Source organism: Podarcis raffonei, chromosome 4 (genome assembly GCF_027172205.1).
Source record: "Podarcis raffonei isolate rPodRaf1 chromosome 4, rPodRaf1.pri, whole genome shotgun sequence".
Taxonomy (NCBI): domain Eukaryota; kingdom Metazoa; phylum Chordata; class Lepidosauria; order Squamata; family Lacertidae; genus Podarcis; species Podarcis raffonei.
This window is the reverse complement of record NC_070605.1, coordinates 78,323,471-78,347,778: the sequence shown is the minus strand read 5'-3', so window position 1 is coordinate 78,347,778 and position 24,308 is coordinate 78,323,471. Positions and strand designations below refer to the sequence as shown.

Below are 24,308 nucleotides of genomic sequence, written 5' to 3'. Positions count from 1 at the left end.
GTGATACAATTGCAGGAAAACAGTACTTCAGTCTGCAGTAGAAGCTGGCCACGGTCTGATCTATGATGAAAACTTCCCGACCGCCACTGAACAATGTCTTGTGTATCAACATACACAGCACTATTAAAAGGAACCAGAGATGGTAAATGGAGAGATATTACTATCAAGAGAATGGGTAGTAATTGGACAAAGTACATATCTCAGGTTAATGACCTCATTATTTCCGCATTCAATGGCAGTGACTAAGCCATTTTCCACTTCAATGTACACTTCTAGCAATTAAGATTTCCAAATATTTATAACAAGTCCCTTCTAACAACAGTGAGAGAGTGCAATTAACATCAGGAACCAGCCTAAACCAACAACAAAAACCCATGAACCAATTTCAACAAAACAAGGCACTTGATATCTTCCAGTAACTAACAATTCAATAGTGAAATAATGCTTGAATTGAAGATTGCAACCTACCTTCTATTAAATGCCTCGACATCTGCAAACATTTGACCACTGTGAGGACTACTTTTTAAACTTTTCAACATGGAAGAGAAGGAAGGAAACTCACTGCTTGTAAAGATTTATGCAATACTAGCAAAATGCTCAATGTTATGACAAGCAGAGCAAGAGTTAAGAACCAGAGGCCTAGCATACTGCAAGGACAATGGTGGGATTCTGGTCAGCTCTGATGGGACCACATACTGTCATGGAAGGGAATGCAGCCCATGACCATGTTTGCTTCTGTATTACAAATAAAAGGTCAACATTTACCTGAACTGGGAGCAGATGCATTCAATAAAAATTCATGAAAGCTTATAACAAATTACGTTTCTTAGTACGGAATCTTCTTACGAATAAAGTTTCAAATACATTACAATACTGGTTCAGAATTTGGCATTCAGGAGTCATAATATCTGAAATGGGTTGCTGTCAGGAGCACCATTCAAAATTTGCCAGGTGCATTTTGCACCTGGCTATCAGCCACTTGTGACCAAGTGAAGATGCCCAGGCGCCATGATGCGCCTGACATATCCACCATCTGGAGGTGCGTGCCTGGGGATCCTTGGATCTTGACTGTTTTCACACACTAGCAACACATCCAGTAGAATTCTATCCATGGTATTTTATCTGCCCAATCAGAACGAATTTCAGGAACCAAAAAGTTGTACTGAAAAATAGGACTTTTGAGCCGTCTGGTCCCCAAATGGCAACTAGACATTCCGTTTTGGCGACCGTAACCCTGGTTTAAGGAGCCATTTGGCACCTAGCTTATATATCGGAGTTTCTAACACGGGTCGAGAGTCAGTGCCTCCTGATCAATTACCCCCCAAAACAAACAAACAAACACATCTCAGCAGCACTGACATAGCTGGCAACATTCAGCGCTACGAAGAAATCTGTACTGTTCATTCCATATATTTTGGCAGAAGATAAAGATACCTGTTTCTGCAGACTTCTGCCATTTTCTAATTATAGTTTGCAACACTCGATTTGCAACGAAAGCAGGTTTATACCAAGCCTTCACATGTTTTTGCACATTCACAGGCTCTGCTGTTTAGTTACTTCATTTCAGCAATTTAAACTCTTGGTATTCTCTGGATGAAGGAACAGAAATGCTGAAAGAAGTGGCTCTTCTGTTAGCCTATCTGTTATATAGGAGAAAGGCTGGCCAGCTGTTTTATTATTCAGTCATAGTTTTGGGTCATAGAAGTCGGTACTGTCAGTTTATTGCAGAAGTTATTTGCCGAATATGGTGATTAGGAATAGACTTTCCCCAAATGCAATTCAATACGTAAAATTCCAAAAAGAAACAGCTGAAAGGAAATCAGCAAAAGGTACTTTATACTTGGGCACCCAGCAACAAAACCGGATCAAGTAACACCCCAATTTGCAAACTTGGTCCATGAGAAGTGCACAGCTATCACAAACAGATGGAATACCATCTCTCTGAATCTGTGAACTGTTTACCCACAGAAACTCCACTTTGTTAGACCGGAGTTTCCCATTACTGACTATCATCCAGCTTTGCTTTTTTTTTTTTTTTTTTTTTACAAAGTCCAGACTTCCAGGACTTCACCTAATTCTGATGTCAGCCAAACCGCCACATATCTGAAAGTACAAATGACAAGCTGAGGGTACCCCACAGCAGAAGCGCCAAGCAGGGAATGAAACAAACAATCCCTTCTGGAAACAGCCCTGCAAGTTAAGAATGGAACAACTATATCACCATGCCCCAAACTTCCAAATCACAGAGCCAATTCAGAAACTTATAATCACTAGATGGTACGGTATCAAAAGCCACAGCTGGACCACACTCCCCCATCCCTTTTCCCAGCATTGTCCAGCCATTAGGGGAAGGGGTGGGGAACTGTTTTAAGGCAGAAAGCTGTTGGGGGGGCACATTTCAGTAATTGGCAAGGCTGGCTCCAAACACAAAATGCTATTTTCCGCAGGAACAAAGCCCTATATTTAATTCTTAGTAACTCCACTCAAGTTTCACTTTCCCTTTTCTCCACAGACTTCTTTTAGAACTCAGTTTGGGTGATGGAGTCCCCCCCCCCCCAGTTGGGGGCTCTTTCTCAATCCTGACAGGATTAAAGACAAATATAAACTCCATATTCCACGAAGCAGCGTGTAACGTGCAGCTGAACTGCAAGCCCTGGTTTACAAATGTTCAAAGCCTCCAACTCTGCAAATGAAATTGTATCCAGAAAAAAATGCATGCTTGCAGCTGAAAAGTGCATGGATGGTTTTTGCATATTTTGCATATCTTTTGCTGAAGTATTTCCCATCTTTGGGGTAGGAAATAAAATGTTATATGCTGACAATATTTTAACCAGAGTGATTCTACTACTCAGGAGTATAATTCCTCCGATGTATGGAAGTGAGAGCTGGACCATAAAGAAGGCTGATTGCCGAAGAATTGATGCTTTTGAATTATGGTGCTGGAGGAGACTCTTGAGAGTCCCATGGACTGCAAGAAGATCAAACCTATCTATTCTTGAGGAAATCAGCCCTGAGTGCTCACTGGAAGGACAGATCGTGAAGCTGAGGCTCCAAGACTTTGGCCACCTCATGAGAAGAGAAGACTCCCTGGAAAAGACCCTGATGTTGGGAAAGATGGAGGGCACAAGGAGAAGGGGATGACAGAGGACGAGATGGCTGGACAGTGTTCTCGAAGCTACCAGCATGAGTTTGACCAGACTGCGGGAGGCAGTGGAAGACAGGAGTGCCTGGTGTGCTCTGATCCATGGGGTCACGAAGAGTCGGACACAACTAAACGACAACATAATTCCTCCCTCCCCTCAGAAAAAAATGGGCCAATTGGCTCACACAGCTTTTTGCGGCAAAACATCAACTACTTAATGGGACAGTTGTGAAATTGGCAGTTTCTGTTTTGCTCCCTTGTTAGACACATGTATAAAGCACTTATGCAGGTCACTTACTTGCAACACTAAGTCTACAGTCCTACCCACCCTTACCACTGGTATACTTCTGAGTAAACAAAATGCTCTAGGTTTCCTGAAGACATAGACAGAAGTTACTGGACAGAACAGCTTTTCTATGTCATTTGGAAAAGTAAATGTCACTGCTATTTGGTTGACAATAGAAATGGTCATAATTAGAATAAGAAGCAGAACACATCACCTATTGTGTCCTATTTTTAACGGTTGATATCAGGAGTCGTCTTTTTGTCCTTGGTTAATGCTTTTACAGGGGAAAGTAGGGAATGACTCAAAGGGCATTTAATTCCTTTAAAGGCACAAGATGTCAATGGAACAGGTAAGTATGTCCAATTGTTATCCTTAAAAAAAAACACAACTTCAATGACATCTTGAACTCTGCAGGGAGTGAAGGGCAAATAATACACAGAAAGGATCAGGCTGAATTCTCCATACAGTAGTTTGTTTTGTCCCATGAAACCTAATTTAAACAGGCTGCAATTGACAGGACTCTTATTGAAGGGGGAAAGGAAGCAAAATCGCTCCCACTAAGGAACTGGGATTACCAAGTCTAGCCCCCATTTTAAGAAGTGGTGCTCCGCATGTGGTGTAGCAAATCTTGTTTATCATGCCCAAAATAAAGTAGCCTGAGCTCCATAGACAGAGAAGCGAGATGGCCCAATATTTCTCTGCTGCAGAAGAAATTTTCTCTCTTTTCTCCCCCTGAAATAGACATATCTTCCAGCAACCACTCCTTCATTCTATATTCTCCCCATGACTGAAAGCATTTTGCTAGCTTTGTTAAAAAAACAATTGGGAACAATTGTCCTAGGCTTGCTTGAATTATTAGGCTTACTTTATTATACTATTTTAAACAAACAAAAATTAAAATGGAAAGGGAACTTGTGGTGCGTGAGGGAGAGCAGTTTCAATAGCCAGACCACTATTCTGAGCTTAGATGCGGAAAGAGAGAATTAGCTTATGTAACCTCAGTCAGGGAAAAGTCGCTTCGAAATTCTTCAAAAAAGCTGTTTGCATATGGTATTCAGTATTTGACAGTTTATCATGCTACACTCCATAAATAGAATTGCGTGTTTTATATCAGGCAACCATAACTTCCAAAAATGTCATCATTAACTACCATACAGAGCGACCGAGAGACTGGCATGCTTAATCATCTCTTTATTATTTTCTGCAGGGCTTTTACTGCATCTGGTTGTAGGGGGCACAGGGACACACACACACAAGAAACAAAAGCTGGAACAGGCAGAGGAGAAGTCCCAGATTTAACATGTTGCTGTTTCTGTAAATCAGGCTGATTTAATGTCATATCACAACTTCGTTGATCTAAAAGCAGATTCTTGCCTCACCTTCCATCGTTCACATAGCAGCTACAACACAACATTTAATGTTGCCCCCCCCCCCAGTCTAGAGCAGATGATGTTTTGGGATAAAGTTTGCTGTTGGATGATAGACAGATGGATAGATAACAAACTTTACAATTAAAGATCCTTAAGGCTATGATTGACTGTGATGGCTGTCACTGGTTTACAATTTCAATTCAATGGAGGAGGGTCAAGATATTAACTGATATGCATGAAATTTCAGATATAGCTATATAATCCCTAGTGTAGTAAGATAAGACCTTTGGAGCAGGCATTTTAAAAAAATAATTCGGAAGGGTCAAAAGTTCCAGAGCATCCCTACTAGGAACTGAGTCTTGCTGAACTCAGCAGGAATTTATTTCCGGGTAAATATGAAAGAGAATTTCAAAGTGTTATATTCCACATTTCCACCAAATATAAGTCTCCAAGGCAGCCCACAACAAATAGGTGCAATCCATTACAACAAAATAAGAATCAGTGAATATAAACATAAAACAACAGCAGATCTAACAGCTGAACACCAAGTAAGTGAAACAAATAAACTAACTCCAATCAGATGCTGCCAAAGGTCAGGGCAAATAAACTTTCAGGTTGCAGCTGAAAGATAACAAATGTAGGCATCTGATGAATATATGGTGTGTATATAGTTTTTGTTTGGCATATGCCACCTGCATGTTAACTGAGTCGGTATCATTATTCTCAGAAAAATTAAGCCAGTTTTAGCTGCTGAAAAATGGCAGCAGAATGGAGGGTGCACATGGGCACGCAAGATTATTTTCTAAATAGCTGTTATGAACTAAAGCTTTAAATGCACATAAAGCATTAAGAGCGTCACTGGTACAACCAGTTGACAATCGGAAGCAAAAATATAAGAATACAAAGGGCGAAATGAAGTGAAACAAAAACAAAACTTGACTGTACAGAGAAAGAAAATGAGTGTGTTGTAAATCTGACTCTTCCCAGCTTCAGTGAGGATTACACCACATTTCACACCTGTACACTTCCATTGTCATTAGTGATCTATAGGTGTTAATTGTCAAGCAAAAAAGCATTTGGTACTCAGGCAACACAGAGGGCCAGGGTCAGACTTAGGTTATTTTGTTGACTCAGGTGAAGGAAAAGATGGTGTGTTTGCTTTAAGCATCCATATCTTGCTGTTCATCCCCTCATTATGCAAGAACATTTCCTAAGGTTCAGCAGTGTCACGAAGTCATCCTGACATCTGGCTTAATCATGGCATCTCTTTTGAGATCTCTACAGAAAGCAGCTCTTCAGAATTTATCTGTATGTACCAAGCGTCACAAGCTCTATTTTGTTCATAGAAATATCTGTGACCTGTTATCTCTTTGCAAAATGCAAAGCCAAAGCATGATTGAACAGCTGAAGAACTCTTAATTTTTATTATGTTCACTTTGGTTTTGAATGAAGCGCAAACTATAACTGGTACAATTAACTAACCTTGGTCAATTAAGACTTCTTTCTCCAGACTCAGGATAGGAAAATTAGTGCCGATACAAAGGCCTTAATAACTTTTGTGTGCTTTTAGAACAAAATTATTCACTTTCCTCCCTTTACTTATGACTTTACTGATTTTTTATTGTTGGCTATCCAACAAAACCCCACACATATTCCCAGTTTTAGAGTGACAGAATCACGTTATTTCCAAGTAACTAATTTCTTAATATTTCAATAATTTAAATTTTGAAGTTATTGCAAATCCAGTTAATTTTTTTAAAAAAGAAAAAAATCATTCTTGGTGCAGAAAGCGAAAGAACTTCATTTTAATTAGTAAACGTTTTAAATAATGTCTATGTTTTAAACTTCATACAGCAGTAGCATTTCCCATACTATGACAACCTGCCACACTTCGCTCTGACCTTAGAAGCAGCTTGATGTACGTAAACACAAAACTTGTGGTGGTGTAGTGGTTAAGAGCGGTAGTCACGTAATCTGGGGAACCGGGTTCGCGTCTCCGCTCCTCCACATGCAGCTGCTGGGTGACCTTGGGCCAGTCACACTTCTCTGAAGTCTCTCAGCCCCACTCACCTCACAGAGTGTTTGTTGTGGGGGAGGAAGGGAAAGGAGAATGTTAGCTGCTTTGAGACTCCTTAGGGTAGTGATAAAGCGGGATATCAAATCCAAATTCTTCTTCTTCTTCTTCTTTTAGCGAATTGACTGTCAAATAAAAATTACTCATTTCAAACCTTACTGGGAATTTCCCCCTTTCCCCCATTTGCTCCTTGGTTCCCAGGGAGAAATATGGCAACGTAAAGATCACTAGGAAATGAGGGAGTCTGAGGGAGTGGAAGGGGATTGTGTAGGTGCTGAAATGGGTCTTGTGCACAGTCAAGTGTCATGTATTCCCACTGGCTGATAGATCTGTTATGGTGATGGAGTGCAACTAGGAGCAATCATGTCTTCAGCAAGGCACTCCAAAACGCCTCTGCCTCTGTAGCAAGTTAGCTCTCTTGGCGATGCACCGCCCAAAAGCAGCATCTGACTGCCTTGTAGCTGTGTCCATCTGTTCACCGAAGACTTGTACTGACATGCCTCATGCACCAGGCTGAAACTTGTCCGTCCTGAAATCTGTGCTCAGCTTTACATTTGTCCAGCTCATAAAAGGAGCTCTGACCGCCCTATTTTCTGTGTCTGTGGCAACATTTGCTAAGTTCTTTGTGATCTGTACACAATCACAGTCTTCTTCCTGTTCCTCAGCCTTGCTGTCCTCTGTGCATTGGTTAATGGCACCTCTTCTAGCACTAACTCATGTTGCTGTGTGTGATTCTTGCCTTACAAGTGTGGGGGAAGGGTGAGAAGGGAATTGTTAGAACCCTCTTTTCTCATGAGTTGGGTGCAAAGTTATGCTGGGAGAGTAAAGTGCAATGTTCAGTTGGGCTTAGGGGGGGATAGGAACACACTGGCAGTGGGTGTGTTGCCTCTTTGCTTGAAGTGGAGCCAGCAGGACCAGACATTTCCTGAACAGCAGCATCAGCTATAGTGACCATTTCTTTCCTCTACTCTCGGCCTGAGAGCCAATTTGTAGGGAAGGCCTTAGTGAGTCACATGTTCCTGGGGCAGCTGGAGTCTGCTCTGGATGTAGTCACGGTACTGATCTGGGTCTATTCCACTGATGCTGGTCAGAGACACCAAAAACCACAATATAGAGGACCACCCTAGGTTCCACTCCCAAGTGCTTGTGAGTGGTGACCTCCTTCCAAACATTCATTTTCTTCCAACAGTAGGTGGCACTGCAGTGGCAGCTCCACAGGCACATCTCCTTGTTGAGCCAAGGCAGAAATGATATATCTTGGCAAGACCAATGTGCTAGTGTGGCAAGATTCAGAGATCAATGAACACTGAGTGCTCTTCAGATGGCCAGAATTCTGCTCTTACTCTCTAGGATGCCATCTGTTGACAGTCATGGACTCTCATGATGGCACATCTGCTGGTTCCTTTTTTCGCCAGGGAGATGATATTATATCTCCCTGGGAAACACAGGCCTGCGAGCACTCCAACTGGAGAACAGCCTTTACCAAAGGCGTCATCGGTTTTGAAGACGCTCGAACTCAGGACGAAAGGGAGAAACGTGCTAAGAGGAAGGCACATCTGGCAAATCCTCACCGTGAGCAACTCCCACCCGGAAACCTACGTCCCCACTGTGGAAGGAAGTGTGGATCCAGAATTGGCCTCCACAGTCACTTACGGACTCACTGTTAAAACTGCGTTTATGGAAGACAATCTTACTCGACTACAAGTGATCACCAAAGAAGGACTGTATCATTATCATAATCGCCATCATTTATATCCCACCTATTTTGCAAAAAACATGGTGTACATGGTTCTCCCCTTCCTCATTTAATCTCCACAACAACCCTGTGAGGCAGGGGCTGTGCTGAAAGGTTTTCACTCTAATTCTACTACGGGTCTGGCAACTCCATATCTAAAAGTATATACAGGACTGCACATGTTCTGCATTTTTAAAACTTTCTCAGTTTTATCCATGTGAATGCCTAGTTTTATTTCTTCCAGATGACTGCACGTATAAATTGTTGCTACCATTTAATAAGGTTAAGTTGGAATATCATTATATCCTGTTCATTAAACTTCATTGCTTTGCTATTTATCCCTCTACGGATGTTAGTAAGAAGTAGTGAGCAGTGCCTCTCCTTGGCAGCATGGCACCTGAAATGCAAAGCTGTTTCTTGCGAGGATGGGGAGGTAGAAGAGCGGGGTGGGGAAAAAGCTCCTTTCCAAGCAGAGTTAAGAGGAAGTTCTTCAGGCAAAGCACCATTGAAAGTCACTTAGACTTGAGCGTGATTTTTGTTTCCACACTGCTCTTGCAGCCGGGCTCTATAGGTTGGCATAAGCCTGGGGAGGGGCAGGCAAACAAACCATGCTGACGACATGCCATATTAGGACATGCCACAGTTCACAAACCAACAAGAAACCATAGTCAATGGTTTGCATGAGACAAACCACAGTTGGGTAAAAACCAGCTGTGTGAACCAGCTCAACATCTTCATTCCGATATCACTCCATTTGACAATTGCTTACTAGAGATTTGTGTAATCTTTGCTTATCCTTTCCCGAGATAGAACTCGATAAATACATGCGTGTGAATCAGCAACTGATAGCTTATGATGCACCAGCGCCATTAAAGACTATTGAAGAGAGGGTCTTCTCTGTGGCAGCCCCAAAATTGTGCACTTCTCTCCTCCTCACAGAGGTGTGCTTGGCATCAACATTACGCAGTTTCCACCACAAGCTCTTTATATGGGCTTTGACACCATATCAGTAGATAGGACCCACCCTACTCTTGTGAGTAATTCACATTCAACTGTTTTAGCTCCATAAAGCTGGGTTAACTCAGTTGACTCGTACTTTCAGGGTTGTGACTTTGAGCCCCACAATGGCCAAAAAGATTCCTAGATTGCATGGGATTAGACTAGATGACCCATGTGGTCCTTTCCAACTCCACAATTCTATGATATTGTAATTTAAGCAACTGTAACACCCCCATCTTTGGACCCCAAAGTGGGGTTGTTGCTGTTGTTATGCTTGAGCTAATGTCAGGGGATGTTCAATCTCAGGCTTCTTGACTACTGAAGGATAGGAACAAATTTTAGAAATAAACAAATGAATTACTGCATGCTGCACCTATTGACTGATATCTATCCATGCATGCATGCAATTTAATAATGCCAGTATCTAGTGATGACATCCAGTGAGAAGCAGCTCTCAAAATCAATTGGAAAACAAGAATCCCGATTTATTTCTGTACCTGAAACCAGATATCAGAATCGTTTCTTCTGGACACCTTGGAAACAGGCCCACAAAAACCAATCGACCAATAAAAATAAATGGGTGGTTTTGAACTGGAAAAGGCTAATAAACTGTGTACAAAATGAAGGACCCTCAAATTTAAGGCTGCAGGCTCAAGAGTTGTTTGTAAACATTTGGTCACAATCCTATTAACTCCAGACAGAATGGCCATGCAAACCAAGACTGAAAAAGAGGTGAGTGCATATAACAGGATAAAAAAGCCCTACAGCTCAGTGAAAGTCCTCAGACAACAAAGCCAACATCTGAACAAATGCTACATTTCCTTTGGTGGTGAAATGGGGAGGGGTGGCACCTGAGGCATCCTGGCTGCTAACCAAAGCACGTTGCTTCAAAAAAGGAAATAACTGACAGTTTCCAGCAAACTTTCAAACAAACAGGAAGCTAAGTGAAAAAAGAAAAAAAAAGAAAAACCAAGCAACAGGCATACGGCATATTTACGGTAGCTTCAAACAATCATAAAACTGTAAAGACAAGAACTGTGAATATCTGTGCTACCAAATCCAAATATTGCTGAAATAATCGCCATACTCAGTGTATTGGTGCATTTAAGCGCTGTTAAAGGGCAGGGACGTCCTATTATCAACAAAGACACCACAGCAAAAATTAGAAACAAATTCTGGACAAAATTTTTAAATATATATATATCTCCAAAGTATTTCAGGTACAGTTAATTGTTGTGTTTTACTGTCACAATATCTGGCAAAACCTATGGTCAAGATTTCAGAGTGCTGAAAGCCAGGAACAATTTTCACCGACACTATCTGGCTTTCAAAATTCATATCAAGCAATTCATGCCCTCATGAACTCAAGGCTATAAATATATTTTGAGCAAGGCTGAAGCTAGCGATAAATGTGGTGAGCCTTCTAACCAGAGAGGTCATTGCGAGCACACAGTATTGGCACGCTGAAACTCTGGCTTCCAGGCACAATTCATGAAACTTAGATTTGACCTATAAAGCATTTAGACCTAAATGGCAAGTGCACATAAAGAGGAACTTTCCATGGCTGACCTACCAATTACAGAATTCACTCCCCTAGAAGCTAAACCTACCTTGAATGTGGCTGAGCTGGATGGAGACAGTGAAGTGGGCAGGAATACAGTTCAATGGGTGGAGCCTTGCCATTTTTATCATTCCTTCTGTCTTGCTGCCCTTCTTCACATTTCTTAAAGACGCAAATACATGTGATCCATTAGGATCTCCATTTTTTAAAAAAACACAACCCAAGGAATTTATTAAGAACCAAGTAAGACTTTAACATGGTAGGGACTGCAGGAAGCGATTAAACCTTCCCTCACTTCATGGTCTTCCTTCTGCCAGCTATTAAGTGGCATGGAGGGCAGGTGAGGAAGAAGATTGGCATCCTTTGCCAGTGCCAATCCAATTCAGGGACCAAGTAGCCATTATTCTTTAAAAAAAAGAAAAAGAAAGATCCTAATCATAGATCTCCCATCACATCTATTAGGTAAAGGTAAAGGGACCCCTGACCATTAGGTCCAGTCGTGACCGACTCTAGGGTTGCGGCGTTCATCTCGCTTTATTGGCCGAGGGAGCCGGCGTACAGCTTCTGGGTCATGTGGCCAGCATGACTAAGCTGCTTCTAGCGAACCAGAGCAGCGCACGGAAACACCGTTTACCTTCCCGCTGGAGCGGACCTATTTATCTACTCGCACTTTGATGTGCTTTGGAACTGCTAGGTTGGCAGGAGCAGGGACCGAGCAACGGGAGCTCACCCTGTTGCGGGGATTCGAACTGCCGACCTTCTGATCAGCAAGTCCTAGGCTCTGTGGTTTAACCCACAGCGCCACCCACGTCCCATCACATCTATTAAGATAAGGTAAAAGTTCACTTTTTATTTTTTTGAAATTATCATTCCCAATTCATTGAAAGAGACATCTAAAATTGATGAAGCCATGGTTTATAAATAATTTGTATGTTGTTTGGATGAATACACAGTACTCTTTTTGGTGCTATATATTATCAGTTTACATATACATGCTTTGGTGAGCATTGGGATAAATGTGCCTTTTAATTTTTTTTGGTCAAATTTTCAGGAAATGAACTGAGAGTGAAAAAGGAAAAGAAGCTATCTTGCTATAAAGAGGTAAACAAATCTTCGCTATTGGGCAAATGCTGTTAATTTGCACGGTTTTTCTGTTTAAGCAACTATCAGCAACTACAATCAAAACACCAAACAGCACAATGTGTTCTGTTACATCAGCATCTAATTATACATCAGAACCATGTGTCTGAAGCCTTACTGCCTTCAAAGATATACAGCCTCATTTTCATTAAATGGAACATGAAGTCAAGACCTTTGATTGACAAGGCACTGATCACACTTCACGCAAGACACTCTAACCTAAAAAAACACGTCTCTGTTCTGATGCAAATTCACACTCGGTTGCACATCTACAATGGAGTTCTCACCCAGGCCCTGTTGGACTGTGTGTGTGAACATTTTGAGGTGGGCAGGATCTGTCTCCCCATTCCAGATTAATAGTTACCTACCACTAGGGCTAGAGATGAATCATGATATGGTTTTTGTCTCACTATCAACAGGCAAAATTAAGCTGGTTCACTGAAAATCCAGGCAGGGGCATGGTGGGTGGGAATGATATCTTAACGGGTAAAAACTCTTGCTTTGTGTCATCAAAAGGACACTTTTTTAACATATATTTTTATTGGTAGATGCTGGGGCATGGTGAATTCTTAAAAGGAAGATGGGGCACCATCTTTACAGGATCGTACGCACATGAACGTTGAAGGCTGGCTAGTGAAGGACCCTGTGTGAGAGGCAGGGAAGGGAAGATTTCCTAAGGTGAGGGGGGTGGGAGAAGAGAGGATCCACCCACTTCTCAGTGAGACAAGGATTGAGATCTACCTTTGAATGAGGGCCTTCTATTTTCTTTGCTCTTCTTTGTTTTTGCTTTCAATTTAGTTTTTTTAATTGTATTGTATGATGAAAAGATTCACTTAAATTTATTGGGGGAACTAGGAAAACTTATTATCATTACCCCAGCATCATTCTCCTGTCTACTTTTCCATTCTGCCAATCACAGCCAATTATGTGAAGTGGAAGTGGAGGAACACGACAAAATGATATCAGGAAACTGCGTAAGTTTGGCAACTCAGTCTAGTACATTTAAAGCAAGCAATGAGTTGCATCATAAATAAGAAATCCCATATGTGAGAGAAAGACTATGTGCTTCTGGTACATATTTGCAAATAATCACATGAAATGCACCACCTCTCCCACCACAGATTTGCATTTCTGCTCACTCATGTAAAGATAAAAAATTAGGTCTCCAGGAGGCAGTAACTGAATTCGGCAAAGGACAAAACATAGCAGCAAATAAATGCTAGTAATAAATATAGAAACATGGAGAGGAAGGAACACACAAACAAAAGGTATAGGATTATAAAAGACAGGGAAACAGGCATCACTTAGAGGAGTGATTTTCAACAGGCATCACTTAGAGGAGTGATTTTCAACCAGGGTGCCATGAAGGGTGGTCAGAGGTGCTGCGAGCAACACTGGCCCCTGCACCTCTTTCCTTCCATCCCTCTTCTGATGCCCTCTTATGTCTCCTCTCAACTAAGGTTGTGGGGGGAAGTTCAGAGACCAGGGTTGGCAGCAGTGGCTGCCCAGAGGGTTCTCAAGGAGATGAGGCTGAGGAACACTCCACAAGGGAGGGTGTTCAAATAAGGGTGAGGGGCTGCCAGTTCTGCAGGCAAGGGGTGACATAAATGGGCTCCTGAGCCTCACAGGGGTGCCGCAGAATGAATGTAGTTGGTCAAGGGAGTCGTGGACTCCAAAAAGGTTGAAAACCTCTGACTCAGAGACACAATATTTATCCTCAAAGTACAAAGCAAGAACTGCTCGGCTCCTTTGATGATCACATAAATTGAGCAAATGCCACTTATGGTTAAAGTAGAACAAAAAGCGTAACATGAGAATTTTAAGGAAATAAATTCCCAATGTAACAACTGGAGGATAAACGGAGATCATTCAACTCTTGCCGTCACTTTGGTACACGACTAGAGAAAACTCAGCATGCTATAAAACAAAGCCCAGGAGCCCACAGGCTGCACCACAGGGAGGTAGCTGAGGAAGAGAGAAGAGTGGTATTCAAGGATGTTGACATTAATGGGCCCAAGTATAACTTAGTCTAATACCACTCAAAAGTTTCAGATGAGTCTAACAAATTGAAAGTTACCATGAAAGGAGACCAATCCAGCTAAAAACAGGATCACCAGTCATTCTTCTTTAATCAGTGAAGTCCCCATGAGAAATTAAAAAATAAAGGCCATTAAGAGATACGTAAAAGCTTTTGTAAATTTCACAACAACTGCCCACGTGCACGACTCGACACAAGCATATCAACAAAAAACACAATCCAAAGTGTTGGCGCTACCAGTACACGTGACATATTTCAAAGTCTTTATTTTTGTAGGGATAAACAGGGAGTGTGGCATGTGCATTCTTACGAAAATCTGATAAACAGATTAAGGACAAAAGAAAAATTTCTCTCTACTTGCATTTCCTCTTGATAATACAAAAATAGCTTCTTACAAAAACAAATTCTCTGCTGCTTAAAATTATGAGCTCCGAATTAAGAGCAAATATCCACACTCCTTTTCATATGCAATGCTGACATGATGTTCGCCCTACAGGCGTTTTAACATAATTGGTTTCTGAAAAGAATTAATGCAAGACTCCAAAAGGACTTACCCAATGTGTCTTTCAGATTTTTAACCAAGGAACCCTTCTTCAAGCTGTTCTTCCTCTCAACATAATTTGATGGCACATATCCTGTTTTGTTGGCTGCGTTTCTTACCCTCCACCATGTTTTGGAATCATCTAACAGCCAGAGGCGTTCATTCTTCTTTATGTCAAGTTCTTGGTCCTGTTGTGCAGTGTAATCCCACTTTGCTATAACAATAACTTCTTCTGTCATCTTTCATGGAGTCCCTCTGTCATGAAACAAATACATTCATTGAAAAACTGCACATACTCCTCCGTTTCACCATTGAAGATTGAAAACATAGAGAAAGCTTTAAAAAGTAAGAACATCCTTGCAGAGCAAAAACGCTACGTTTCTGATGCAGCACTAAACCACATTCCCGTAGAATAGGTCCAGATCAGCCCCTCACCCTTTTTCTGATCTGCTTCCAACAACTTTGTGCACATGTGGCACAGTCTAAGCAGAAACTTACCTTGCCACCACACAGGTTGACTACTTCATGATCCTACCTCAAGGTTTCTCATAACACTGCATCCAATTTGTTGGGCTGCAATTCATTGCAGATGCTGGAAGTTTAGTTTCATTTTAGGGGAGAAGAGATTATAAGCTTCAGGAGGATGTGAAGATTAGAATTAAGACAATGAGATGCAGAGTGAAAGGAAATACAACGTAAGAACGGCAAGATCAGACATTTTTGTTTTAATGGAACTCCCATAATATACTACTTGAAATCTAACCTGAACAATGAGTGTGGATGAAATATTTTGCTGAACTTCTCTAATATGATTGCTCATCCTTTGAATGAACCTGTTGTCATTCTTGGGTAAGTTTTAATCAGTTGCTAATGTTCCCTTTTAAAAAAATACAAAGACTTAAAATGCTCCAGAATTACTATCCTGATCCAAAATCCAAAATTTTGTTTGTTTTCTTTTTTTCCAAATTTTGACAAAGTAATAATCATCAATAAATAATAATAATAATGTGCACCCCACCACCGAGACCGTTCCATTGTAACTATCCAACCTCCCAAAATTTCAACACCTCTTGCGATGGTTTGACCCCTTTCCGTTTCAACAGTACAAATTCTACAAACACCCTCCATATCACCTCAAAATCATTTCTCCTGCATATTCCCCATTTGCCTTAATGGCACATGTTAATTTATCATTAATAGCTATATCCCACACCTCTTTATACCATTCTTCCATTTTATATTCTGCTTGCCCCTTCCACTTCCTAGCTATAATAATTCGTGCAGCTGTCAATAAATCTGTGAGCAAGTCCTTCATAGCCTGTAAACCTTCCACCCCATCGTAAATTGATAATAGTGCAACCTCTGGACTTTTGGTCAGCTTTAACTCAGTGATTTCTTTAGTTTGTTTTCTTTCATCTGAGAAGGAACACATAAACCACAAGAGTCGAGAGTGCCAATGAGCACATAGAAAATCCCCATCCCATTCATGTGACAATTGGTTTTCCCCAGCTAGGTTAGCTCATTACAGTTTCTTTACTATACAGCTAGTCAGCATGTAGAACCTTTGACCCTCGCCCTCTCCCAGAATTCTGCACTCCTAATAGTCTACTGAAAAAACAATGCAAAACATTTCTGCAACCTGAAATGGGCTTTTAAAATGAGGTGATGCAACTCAACGCAAGGGCTGATAAGATCTCCAAAAGAGCCCCAAAGAAACAAATACTAACTGCTACTAGAAGAGCATATGGCAAAGAAAGAGATAGAGGGGAAAAAATGTAAAGGGGTTTCTTTCAACCGGAAGGGAAGGATGTACACCAAGTTTCATCAAAAATCCAAGACAGTGGGTGATGAAACTCTTGTTTTTTGCGTTGATTTGATGTGGAACGACCCTGTGACTTATCTTTTCAAAAGCAGAACAGATGTACTCAGCTTGCCTCTGCCTCATACGGGTTTTGGTGCCACTCAGTAATGGTCTGTAAATCTGCAAGCACCTCCTCAATTAAATCTTAATGTATTAACAAATTGCAGAAATGGGCTCCCCATCACGCCTAGAGAAATCAGCCGGCCCCCCCCATTCCTGCTTTCCTGACAAAAAGTTTTAATGGACTCAGTAACACCTTGCATTTCAACATAGCAGCAACAAAACTATCTGCTCAGTGAAGGAATGGATTGCAGAACAGCAGACAAAACAGCTGTACTCTAGCTAAAATGACCGTTCTAGTTTTTAGGGTTTCTTCCATGGGAGTTGCGCAGAGCTAACACACAGTAATCACAAAATAGTCAAACCACAGGTCAATAAAATGACCTGGCCACAGGGAGATTACAATTGTGCCTGCTCTGGATCCTCTTACTGTCAATACACATTTAGATTAATTTAAATTATTCTGAACATGGGAAGCTGAAATTCTCCCATTAACAACTACACTGTCAGCATGAACAGTTGCTAGGTTGTCACCCTGTAAGGGCATCCACTCACACAACCAAAACAAACTTAACACTAAAACCAAAACCAAAAGAATTTTGCGTATTTTAAAACAAAACTTTTTAAAAAGAAAACAAGTTGCAATGTAACATAGCACTCTCAGTTGAACCAAGGACACATAATTGTTAACCTGAGCAGTCAGCCACATTTGGTCACTGCCAGAATTTTGTGATAGGACAAAGGTGGCACTGTGGTCTAAACCACAGAGCCTAGGGCTTGCCGATCAGAAGGTCGGCGGTTTGAATCCCTGCGACGGGAAAGCACATCAATGCAAGTAGATGAATAGGTACTGCTCCGGCGGGAAGGTAAACGGCATTTTTGTGCGCTGCTCTGGTTCGCCAGAAGCAGCTTAGTCATGCTGTCTGCGGACAAACGCCAGCTCCCTCGGCCTATAGAGCAAGATGAGCGCCGCAAACCCATAGTCTTCTGCGACTGGACCTAATGGTCAGGGGCACCTTTACCTTTAGAATTTTGGGATGGGAAGAGTGCCTAGTCTTCAACATTATTCTCAGCTTTGAAGGTACTTGCAGAATCAATCCACAAGGTCCTTTTTTGTGTGGCCCCATACTATTGCTGTGCCACCACATTATGGACCAAACATATCTGTGGACATATTCCCTTTGACCTGATCTAGCAGAGATCCTGATCTGAACAAGCAGGAGTGTAATGCAGAAACACAGAGACTATACACTACATGGATGGTAAAGCGATATTAATGCTTTGCTGCTGCTACAGAAAAGTGACTGGGCAAAATCATATAATTGTAGAGTTGGAAGAGATCCTGAGGATCATCGAGTCCAACTCTCTGCAATGCAGGAATATGCAGTTGTTCCCTTACAGGAATCAAACCTACAAGGATAAGGTCCCAAATTTCCAAGTGATGCTAGTATTATTCATTTCTGGAAAAGGCACTCAGCTTTGAATGGCTACTTAGGCATATCAGAACATAATTATTATTTTTTTAAGTTAAAGGCACAGTTTATGCAAAATTAATTTATGCAAAAACAGGCCAACTCCCACCATGACTTGGTGAAACATGCCACTAGCTCCCTCTTAACAGAATTTCAAATATGGATGCTGCCACCTCATAGGGCTGAGCAATCTGCGAAACAAGTTTTCCCCCCTATACAGTTTGTTGACCCAGATTAAAGCAGAGCAGGATCTCTTCAAAACCATGGTTTGAACTGTAGCACAGAAATAGGTCAGAAGTCGGCTAGCAGAGTTGGAGGAGCCTAAGTTAAACATCAAGAGACACCTGCAAACACTCGTCCCTTTTTTCAATGCTGCCCTATAATCCTCTCCACTGGTATAATATGTCTTTTGGCATGCCACCACATCACTATTAAGATACAGATTTTTGATCTGACGCTGGAGCAATGGAGGGGGTTACAGCAGAGACAAGAAAATCGAAAGACAACATGCACACAAGCTTTGTGTTCGTGCATTTGAACCGGGTTTACAGTACAAATATTTAGCATCCGATACACTGTAATATCCACCACCATATTAGCTGCAATTTGAATATGGATTTTAGGAATATGAACTTCATTTACTCTCTTTTAATGTAAATGCACCGAGAAAGCTCTACAATTGCAACAGATAAAATTTAGACAGGATTATATCCTGCCTCACCTTTACAATTCTCCCACAGTTAAGATACCATTCTAAGACTAAAAATTCCCACAAATGTGCCACCCATTTTACAGTAACATGGTTGGACATACCGTGTCAAGTATCCTAACCCTGTTCACATTGTTCCCCTGAAATGCAGGTGTTGGGTATGTAAAAGCCTGCTCTTTTATCAAAGTGTGCAATGCAATGTGCACACAGCAAGCAGCCACTCTAACCTACATATCCTTTGTTTACAGGAAACCTCAAGTTATGGGCTACCTCAAAAGCTAAATATGCAGTTTCCTTACAAGACGAAAGAGTGTTGCACACACCACTACTAGCACAGAAGCTGTACATGCACATTGCATATATGTGGTTTTAAAACAGTATTGCAAAATGCATTCTGTACATCATATTGTTCAGCCTTAAATCTGTTGTTAATCATGAAATGATTCATCACAGAATGGATTTTTTTTTTTGTATTCTGATGTGTGACCAGAGTGAAAAAGGGGGGGGGGGAATCTGACCGCAGTACCTTCTTGACCGTATTTTGTCCAGTTTTAACAGAAAAACTAACCAATCCTTATAACAGTTAACATAAACCCAGCTCACACAAACACACAACTGCATCACCAGCTGTCCTTTCCTTGGCCAAAATGCATGGTTTCTGCCCATGAGTTGTAGGACAGCAGCGAGGAATGAACGTTAAAAAGCACTCTGAAAAAATAGGTGTGCTGGAGGTCAATGAGAAGGCAAGACAGATTCCATCAAGATGACAAAAACAAATGTTTTTTTGGAGGCAGTGAAGATGTTTTAAAGCAGTAACAAAAATACACTCCTGTACAATCCAAAACAACAAGAAGCTCCCCTATCCCTTCCAGCTAATTATCTGCAAAATCAACAACATGCCACCTAGAATACACATTGTTCTGGTGCTCTATTTCCAGCATTAACTGTACAATTGATATCAGTCAAATTTAAACCTGAAGTCTCCGGAAATATGCTATTGTTCAAAGAAAGCTTAGAATCACAGAACTGTAGAGTTGGAAGGGACCCTCATCTAGTCCAGCCCCTTGCAATGCAGGAATACGCAGCTCTCCCTTACGTGGATCGAACTTGCAATCTTGGTGTTATTAGCACCATGTTCTAACCAAGTGAGCTATCCAGCTGACTTTAGCTTAGAAAAGAATTCTTCTTCTTCTCTGGCGATCACTCATAGCCGCATAATATTGTCTTCCATGAACACGGTCTTAACTGTGAGTCCATAAGTGACTGTGAAGGCCAATTCTGGATCAAAATGTTTTATGCAAGCTACTTGCAGGTCAGGGCTCATGGCCAACTCCCTTTTCTACTTGTTGCACCACTCCTCCTTCAACCCCACTCAACTATACTACCACTTATCCCGCTAGTCTCAGCCTACAAGGCCATCCTAGGAGTCTGTTCAAGACAAACCATGCACAGTGCAGATTGGCAGTCTCAAAAGCCCCATCATTCAGCCCAGACACTGAGGTCCAGCGCCGAGGGCCTTCTGGCGGTTCCCTCGCTGCAAGAAGTGAGTTTACAGGGAACCAGGCAGAGGGCCTTCTCGGTCGTGGCGCCTGCCCTGTGAAACGCCCTCCCAGCAGATGTCAAGGCAATAAACAACTATTTTACTTTTAAAATACAACTGAAGGCGGCCCTGTTTAGGGAAGTTTTTAATGTCTATTGCTGCACAGTTTTTAATATTCGGTTGGAAGCCACACAGAGTGGCTGGGGAAACCCAGCCAGATGGGCAGGGTATAAATAATAAATTATTATTATTATACACATGCAATGTTCTCATTCTCCCAAATTCTGCCACTTCCCAAGTCTCCCCAAGTTCTAGCACTGGCTCAAAGGACAGGTGGGTGAACAAACTGAGAACGCAGCTTCCACAGTGCTACCTAGTATTAAAGGAGGCAGTTGTTACAGAAAGTGCACACAGTTCTGTTTCCTGCTACAGGAGCAACATTGCTATGGCATCTGAGCATAACTTGCAGGGTACCTGTTCAGTGCTAAACTACAAAGGCTGTTGTGGCTTTTTAAAAGGAAGAATGCATGAATACTGATTAACCAGATGTTCCTTGTCAAAATTATCACAGCTGGGAGAGAAAAAAATGTCACTGATAAATATCAAACTGCCAAAAAAAGCAACCACAAGCGCCTAATATATGCTTATGTTCTCAGGCAGGAAAAAACCCTCCTAGAAACTTTGAACCTTTGTATCTTCTGAAGAAACAATGAAATGCCACTTAACAACACACACACACACACACAAGATACAACTTTATCCGAATCAGAAAAGATGTTTCTATAGCAGACTATCTTCAACTTATTTCTGTGGGTGATAATTCAACTAAGTCATGCTGTCGTTCTGGCCAGTAGAATTCTGTATCAATTCATTTTCAGTTCTAATTTAAGATTCTAGTATTAGTCTTTAAAATCCTAAGTGTGGGTCAAGGTTATCGAAACAACCACCTGCACCTATATGAACCTGCCTGAGCTTTTAAGGTGCCGGCTCCCTGCTTAGAGCTGTAATATTGACAAGCATTAAAGGACAAAGCCTTTTCTGTGGTGACCCCATATCCTTGGAATCATCCCCCCCCCCCAAAAAAGAAAATACACATGGCATCTTCTTTGTTAGTCTTTAGGAGAGACTTGGAGACTTTTGTTGTTGTTGCTCAAGTCTTATTTTGGGTAATTTTATGGTGCTGTACTTTAATTATAGTTTTTACTGCTGCTGCTGCTGCTATTTTAATTTTGTTTCTGCAAGCAGCTTTGAGACCCAGATGAGGTAGTTTTAAAACAAATAAATGATTTGGAGTCTTTAGTATATTGTTATTTATTACTGACTGTGTTGTGAGATGCCATTTAAGGAAAGATAACCTTAAAGCTGGGCGAAAAACCCAACAAGGCATGTCTAGATAGTAAACATGTGAACAAATTTAACAACTGCCATACCCTGACAATTGTAAAAACCTGTGACCTTGTGTCACTGGAGAAACTGTTGCAGAATGAAACTATTGAAAATGAGATTCTAAATTAGTTTATACGAAACACTAGAAGAATCCTTCAGGAGTGACCTACCCAAACCAGGAACCTGTGACTACTGTCCACAGACTTGCCTCTGTGATATCTTGCAACTACAATGGAGTCCTACCCTCAGTTCCTGTGTGCCAACATCCTGCTGCTTGAACTGGCTCTTATGGAGCATGCTAGAGTGTGGCAACCAAGAACAGCTCTCGTTGAGGGGAAACCACTGCCCATCTGGACAATCATGCCTCTACTACAGCTGCCATGTTGACAACACAAAGCAGCAGCCCATCACTAAACAAAGCATTGTAATGCACGACAAACACAAAAGAGAACGTCAAATGGAGGCCTAGGCAATTGATCTGCCCCTGCACAAAGTACAATTCCGAAGGTAGAAATAGGCAACACCATCAGTATACACACACCAAGCCAGAAAAGATTCACAAAAGAACAAATGAGATTCTCCTTCAGTTTGTGCTAAGGAAGGATGTAAATGGCACGGTCAGCACAAGGGATTGTCCTGTTGGAGATGAGTGCCAGCTCTGTCACTGCCAACACCATGGGTAGGCAAACTAAGGCCCTGGGGCTGGATCTGGCCCAATCACCTTCTAAATCCAGCCCATGGACAGTCCCGGAATCAGCATGTTTTTACATGAGTAGAATGTGTCCTTTTATTTAAAATGCATCTCTGGGTTATTTGTGGGGCCTGCCTGGTGTTTTTACATGAGTAGGATGTGTGCTTTTATTTAAAATGCATCTCTGGGTTATTTGTGGGGCATAGGAATTCGTTCATTCCCTCCCCCCCCCCAAAAAAAAATAGTCCGGCCCCCCACAAGGTCTGAGGGACAGTAAACCGGCCCCCTGCTGAAAAAGTTTGCTGATCCCTGAACACCCTACTGTTCTCTCCTTCCTGCTTGCCCTCTCCTCCTTTTGGCAGTGGCATCCTCATTATTCCATCTCCATTATTCCTCTCCCATTGCTTTTAACACCCTCCCCCAAATATTAACAGCAGCTATGCTAGTTATTTTTCTGTTTTCCAGGTGAGTCCTTCCTCAGTGAGGCATTCTGGGTGAAACAGCCTGCAAAGCGCTTGTAACCACTGCAGCAGTAAGAAAAGAGTGCCACAGATTAAATATATTATTTGAATGTTATTGTGGAGACTGCTGGGAGGAGGAGGAAAAGAAGAGGAATGGGGTTGTTGGCTGCAATGTTGCAGCTGCAGTCTGCTGCAGCAGTGCCACCCCCCCAATACAGTCATATCTCGGCACCTTGTGAGTCAAACGTTTTGGATCCCAAACGCCAAAGTGACTGTTCTGGTTTGCAAACATTCTTTGGAACACGAATGTCTGTCGTGGCTTCCAATTGGCTGCAGGAACTTCCTGCAGCCAATCGGAAGCCACGGCTTGGTTCTCGAATGTTTTAGAAATACAGTCGTACCTTGGAAGGTGAAGGCTGAAGATTACTATCTAATATGAAAAGGGAATACAGTATGCTTAACAGGCCTGAGAAAGCCTGCTTGCTTAAGTCCACAGTACGAATGTCTAGCACTAGCAGCAACAGAATTCACACAGCCTTTCTAAGAGCAGGATGGGAAAGGATGGGAAAACGTGTGAGTGTGGCATGTAAAACACAAAACTACTCTGCAAATTTGTAGGAACAGACCAGCAATCTGGAACATTAAAAGCACTGTGATATAGGCTGCCATAGGGCCACCACTACTAATCACCTGCGTGAACGGCGTAAATATTAATTCACATTTATCAAAGCAGGGTTACCAATGAAGCTTATCTAGCTGCAATACCAATAAACAGCATTTTCAATTACTTATGTTGCAGTAGAGCAATAATGTGGGAGACAGTAATGTACCATTCCAAGGTTATCGCACCCAGGCCTACGCCTCCCATCGTCCCCTTCCAGGTTCGTGAACAACTGTTGACGTTCGAGTGCTGAGCAAGGGCACCGTCTAAAAGATTGCAACCACGTGAAAGGCATTGGCTTTTTACCATTACATATTGCAGGTAAAGGTAAAGATAAAGGGACCCCTGACCATTAAGTCCAGTCGCAGATGACTCTGGGGTTGCGGCACTCATCTCGCTTTACTGGCCGAGGGAGCTGGCGTTTTTCTGGGTCATGTGGCCAGCATGACTAAGCCGCTTCTGGCGAAACCAGAGCAGCACACAGAAACACCGTTTACCTTCCCGCCGGAGCGGTACCTATTTATCTACTTGCACTGGTGTGCTTTCGAACTGCTAGGTTGGCAGGAGCTGGGACAGAGCAA

At 41.9% G+C, this 24,308-nt stretch overlaps 1 protein-coding gene across 3 annotated transcripts in view; it reads right to left on the bottom strand.

Moving 5' to 3' along the window:
* Positions 1-24,308, bottom strand: part of NCK2 (NCK adaptor protein 2) — a 69,906-nt gene that overhangs the window by 12,804 nt on the left and 32,794 nt on the right. For 2 of the 3 annotated variants that reach the window (XM_053384259.1, XM_053384258.1), the window contains one exon: positions 14,900-15,141. In XM_053384259.1, coding sequence (XP_053240234.1) covers positions 14,900-15,125 — 226 coding nt within the window. In that variant the 5' untranslated portion in view covers positions 15,126-15,141. Of the gene's footprint in view, positions 1-14,899; positions 15,142-15,384; positions 15,645-24,308 lie in introns of those variants that run through there. The other variant, XM_053384260.1, reaches the window with a different exon arrangement.